The 5,281-nt window shown below is 36.6% G+C and overlaps 1 protein-coding gene across 1 annotated transcript; it reads right to left on the minus strand.

The window, feature by feature from the left end:
* Nucleotides 1–530: 530 nt before the first annotated feature.
* Nucleotides 531–4,147, minus strand: LOC145134937 (auxin efflux carrier component 3-like). The gene is made up of 6 exons (XM_079069742.1): nucleotides 2,736–4,147; nucleotides 2,373–2,652; nucleotides 2,127–2,212; nucleotides 1,788–1,945; nucleotides 1,354–1,430; nucleotides 531–1,052 (listed from the first exon to the last, which is right to left on the minus strand). Exons 1-6 carry the CDS (start codon nucleotides 4,006–4,008, stop codon nucleotides 986–988), a joined length of 1,941 nt encoding a protein of 646 aa, XP_078925868.1. The 5' UTR covers nucleotides 4,009–4,147; the 3' UTR covers nucleotides 531–985.
* Between the last annotated feature and the right edge of the window lie 1,134 nt (nucleotides 4,148–5,281).

Genomic DNA, 5,281 nt, shown 5'->3' on the forward strand with positions numbered 1-5,281 from the left:
GTTAAGCACAAACTCTCAATTTTCAGTAAATATATCACCCCATGACCAACTAAGCAGAAGTAGAACCGTATTGTGCTTAGGGATCCATTCATAAAAAAGTTGTTAATATGCCAATATTTAATTGGTTGAGCAAAGTTATAACGAGTTAGATATGATACAAATCGAAGATAGGTTGCATACAATTGATAAATGCATATGTGAACTTTTATGTTTTATGTGATTTCTTATATGTTTTTGTTTTTAAAATCTAGTAATTGTGAAATTTATATTAATATTGTTATGAAGTTTTGGTTTTGGCCACTCTAGTTCTAATGCATGTGTTCCGTTCATGTAACACAGTACTACACCCTAAAAGCAATATATATACTATTATTATAATCAAAACTGTTTTCTATCATTCAAACTATTTTGTGTAAGATTATTGTAAGTTGCTTTTAATAAAAAATATTGTTTTGCTTTCATCCCAAAGTAGCTTTTCCTATTAGCCCGCTAACTAATGAGAATTCATTCACACTAATACGACAACAAAATAGTCAACAACCCATGAAAACTTTACATCATATTTAATTAAAACCCTTAAATAATTACACCAAAAGAGATACAAATACGACAATCAACCAACACTAGCCAACAAAAAAACAAGAACCGAAAACGATTATGAAAACACATAATTCCATTTTGCCATCAATCCTAACCTTTTTCCTAATATAATCACTAACCCAAAGGAGGAAAAAGAAAGAATTAAATTTCCCTTATTATCCTCCAATTTTTCTCCTCTCTTCTAATCTATCTCCTTCCTTGCTTTCCTCATTTCTTGAAAATGTAGACATCAAAAGATACAAAAACATTGGGAGATGTGAGGAGCATGATCCTTACATTAAGGGAAAGAGGTCAAAAATTCCATATTCCAAATGTGTTGGGAGTCTTCATAAGATTTTGTCCCTCAATCTTAAAAACATCACTTCTTCTTTCCCATGATTTTGACTCACAATCCAAGAATGATGTAGTAGACCAAAGTTATAGGCAAGGCGATCAACATTCCGAAAATAACCCTGAAAATTTCGTTAAACATTTATCAATATCCGTTAATACAAATTAAAACATTTTTTTTTAATGCAAAGACGTTTTGCTAGTCAAAATGTACAAATTTCAAAGTAGATAGAGACCCCTTGATATTTCGTTATCAGTTTCAATCATCTTTTATAATATTCTCTACGTATAATTACATGTAAACATCACCTTTACAACACATTATTTTTATGATTAAATATATAAAAAAAATTTATTATAATTTTAAAAAAATGGTTTTTTGAGAAATCTATCAAATAATATGGTTAAACTTTTTATACTTACGCAGTACTAAGAATTGCTGGATGAACGTTGTACTCCTTTGCGAAAACAAAAGGGACAATTCCTTGGGGCAACGCAGCCTGTTAAGCAAATAAATAATGTAAATATTACAATAAACTAAAAAAATGTAAAAAAAAATAACATTTAATATTTAATGTCAAAATTAAAAGGTTATTTCATGATATAAAACTTATATAATGGCTCCACAAATTAAATAATAACGAAGTTAATTAGAAAACATTGGCTCAAACTTGTAAAAGCAAATATTATAATTTCCTAACGATTAAAATAAAGAGATTATGTCATGTTTTAATTTAAATATATATTAATTAATAACACATAAGGTGAAGGTTAGTGGTGTCAAATAATAAAATAATACTATAATAATGACTGAAAATGAAATGTAGGTAAAGAGTTGGTGACAAAGATATGATTACCTGTACAATTGCGACATGGAGGAGATTGCCACGAAGGCCGACGGCGATAGAAGCCGCCGCCATCACCGCCGGTCCCGTCAGAAACCTCACCGCCATTGCAAATGAAGCAACTGAATTCCCACATGCTATGATTTTTGGTTGAAGTGCCATAAATAGTCCTTCAAAATACAAAACCCAGATAATAAATAACATATCTATATATAGACTAAAATAAAATAAATGACAAACTATAAAAAAAACCTTTGGTTTTTATCTAACCTTTATGATTTTATTGGAGCATAAATAAATAATATATCTATATATTAAACTAGATAAAAAGTAATAAAAAAAGTTACTTACCTAAGCTAAACATAGCCATTCCAAGACCAGCATCCGAGAGTATTGAGATCGACTTACTAATTATGACGGGCATTGCCAAATGCCACCTGTAATAATAAAATAAAAAATATATTTATTTTAAAGAAAATCTTATCCTTTTCTGGAAAATACAGAAAGTCGTTAAAAAATTATGAAAGTATGAATAAATGTGAAATCGTATAATAATAAATATTTTAATTTAATACTCTGACTGACATGTCGGATTACCTGAACGACACGAGAGACCAGATTAGACCAATCAGACTGGAGTACGTGTTTGGGTTCCTGATCAGTTTCCGCCAAACCATTATCAATATCAATCGGGTCATCACACTCGCCGGCGGCATCTGTTTTCCGGCACCACCGTCGTCCATCGAGACACCCTTGGGGTGGAGCTCCGCCGTGGAGCTTGAACCGAGTTTGTTAAGTCCGATTTGAGCCTCTTTATCCTTATCATCATCTCCATCTCTATCTCCACCGAAAGTGAAATCTTCTCCCCCCAATGCATCTACACCCAACAGATTCATCAGTTTTGATTTGAAAATATCATAAAAAGATTTGAGATTTCATGATTTTTAAGGATTTAATTACCTTTTGTTTCACCGTTTTGGTGGTGATCGGAAGGGACTAACATCCTGATCTCCTTCGCACCACCCTGTTGATCTGCACCTGCACGACCCGGCTGCTCCGTCGTCGTTCCGAAATCATTACCGCCGAAGACGTGAAGCCCGCCGCCCTCGGACACCGGCGAAGCACTGGAGCTCCAGACGAACATGTGAAGCTCTTTAGCGTCATGATTAGCTTTATTTTGAGCGCCATTTTGTAACGGTTGTGGCTGCGGTTGCGTCAGTGGTTGTTGACTTTTAGCAGTCTTCGTAACCGATGAAGTAATTTCCGGATTCGGCGCCGGATAAGCTGCGGGAACTGTCTGCGGAGCTGGGTAAAATCCAAACCTCGGAGAATTCATATTCAGAGGTCCCGGAGCTGTACTTTCCTCGAAATTCGAAGGTCTGGGTGTCGGACCTCTAGATGACTGAACTGAATACGCATCCGCCGGACCAAAGTTCGATAACCGGCCACCGGGAAACCCCATCATGGAGTAGAAATCCGAGTGATTAAAGTTTGAACCTCTCGGAGTCGGGTTTCTCGACGAGCTTAAACTGTAAATCTCCGCTCCGGTGAGATTCGACGGCCGGGGAGTCATTGAACCAAGCCCAAGAGATCTCCTCGACGCGTTTGATTTTCTCACAGTCACATGAAGCTTCCCGTCGTTCCCGATCTCCGCATCGGTTTCCAGAAAATCATGTCCGTCAAGCGAAACGACATCAGACTCGACCTTGAAAGAAACAATGGAAGCTGCCGTTTCCGGGAACTGCTCCATTATCAACATCTTCGCGCCACGATACTCAAACAAGAACAGAAGCAGAGTGTACCATATAATACACTGCAACACCACCACTTGCACCATTAAAGATCCTGAATATTCACCATACATAGCAATCAACAACGGAATCCCCATAACCAGTGTATTGGGAAGCGTCGAAAGCGAGAAAATCGTTATCATCCATTCCAAACTCCCATTCTTGGTAAAATTAGCCCATAACCCGAGCACCACCAGCATAATGACTTTCTGAAGAGTGTCGGCGGCGATGAAGCGGAAGTTCATAGCGTAAGGATTGTTCATGGATATAAAATGGAAAGACAGCAAAGGGACGGCGAAAATGGCGACGAAACGGTTGATGCCGGAGCACTGGTCGGGAGTGAAAATCTTCCACCACCGCACACTGCCGTAGGCGAGTATCATGGCGACATACAACGGCACCATGGCGGACATGACGGTGTAGAAATCATGGCCGGTGATCATTTTTTCAGATAAAGATAGATAGGATAGGGGAGAAGTGAAAAACCGTTATCTTTTCTGACAGATTTTGTTACTGAGAGATTTACGGCGGATTTAACAGAAGACAGAGACACAAGTACTAGAAAGAGAGAATTAGGAAGGGAGGAGGGGACTGAGAAGTGTATATATAGGGAAGAGTGGAAAGGAGGGAGTGTGACTGTAATTATTTGATCTTATGAATTTATGGAATTTTTTTTTTAATTTTAATAACTTTTTTTTTTTTGTAAATTGCATAACATATATTTTAGTAAATTTTAAGAATGTAATCTACCATATCAAAACGGAAACTTTAGGGTTGATTTATTTATATATTGTTTAAATCCCAAGATCGTTTTACGTTTGATATGTCAACTTGTGGTGTTTGTTTTTTGTTTAGAAGTTTTTATAACTTTTTATGTATGCACATAGTAATACGTTTTGGCTTTTTGTTATTTAGAAGACCGTAGACGTTGAAACGGGGCGGATTTGTAGTGGTGTCCGGTATTGCACCAACAACATCTATTTTTTCTATATGCAATGGAAAAAATTTCAATTTTTCGATTTTTTAACTTATTTTTCCTGCACCGTCAACACTTACCTCAAATCGGCAACACCTATTATTGATTCCCACGTCCGCCCCTGCGTCAAAACATCTGCTCGTCCTCTTTTCCTAGAAGACGTCGACCAAGCACTTCTAGGTAGTGTTGTTTTTTGTTTAGAAACTCTTCTAACCTTTTATGTCAGTCAGCGGGTAAACGTTTTGGTTTCTGGACTATTTGTTTTTTAGAAACAATAGACGTCAAAACCTTTGAGCGTCTTCTTTTCCTATTATACATGGACCAATCACCTCTACCCTAAAAAAGATGCCTACCTTGTTTATTCATCCTTTTCCACCAATATATTGTTGGTCGCTTTCATCCTTCTCCCTTGTTCCATTTCTACTACTCCGTAGGACCACATGAAGACCAATGTCCCTGCCGACATACCAGACGATCAGCAACATTTATCTTCCCGGTGAAATACGATTAGAGAGAAAGAACAAAATCTTGACGCTTTAATCGCATACAAGTCATACCATAAATTTATAGGTCAGTGATTTCTTAATAATCACGACTTGTACTCATAATGTTCAATCTCATCGGCAGAACTTGACATTTTACATGTTCAAATCAATATCGGTTCATAGACTGTTTCCTTCATCATCTTATTCGTCACCAACAACATCAAATAACTCATTCGTGGTTTATTACTTCATAAA

The sequence above is a fragment of the Lactuca virosa genome, chromosome 8, assembly GCF_052849685.1.
Source record: "Lactuca virosa cultivar CGN04683 chromosome 8, Lactuca_virosa_CGN04683_v6, whole genome shotgun sequence".
NCBI lineage: Eukaryota > Viridiplantae > Streptophyta > Magnoliopsida > Asterales > Asteraceae > Lactuca > Lactuca virosa.

Bases quoted from the DNA above. Each gene is read 5' to 3' on its own strand.
- LOC145134937 (XM_079069742.1), bottom strand. From the start codon at position 4,008: ATGATCACCGGCCATGATTTCTACACCGTCATGTCCGCCATGGTGCCG. The intron at 1,946-2,126 runs GTAAGTAACTTT...TGTATTTTGAAG, and splicing joins AATGGCTATGTTTAGCTTAG to GACTATTTATGGCACTTCAA. The intron at 1,431-1,787 runs GTAATCATATCT...TTTGCTTAACAG, and splicing joins TCCATGTCGCAATTGTACAG to GCTGCGTTGCCCCAAGGAAT.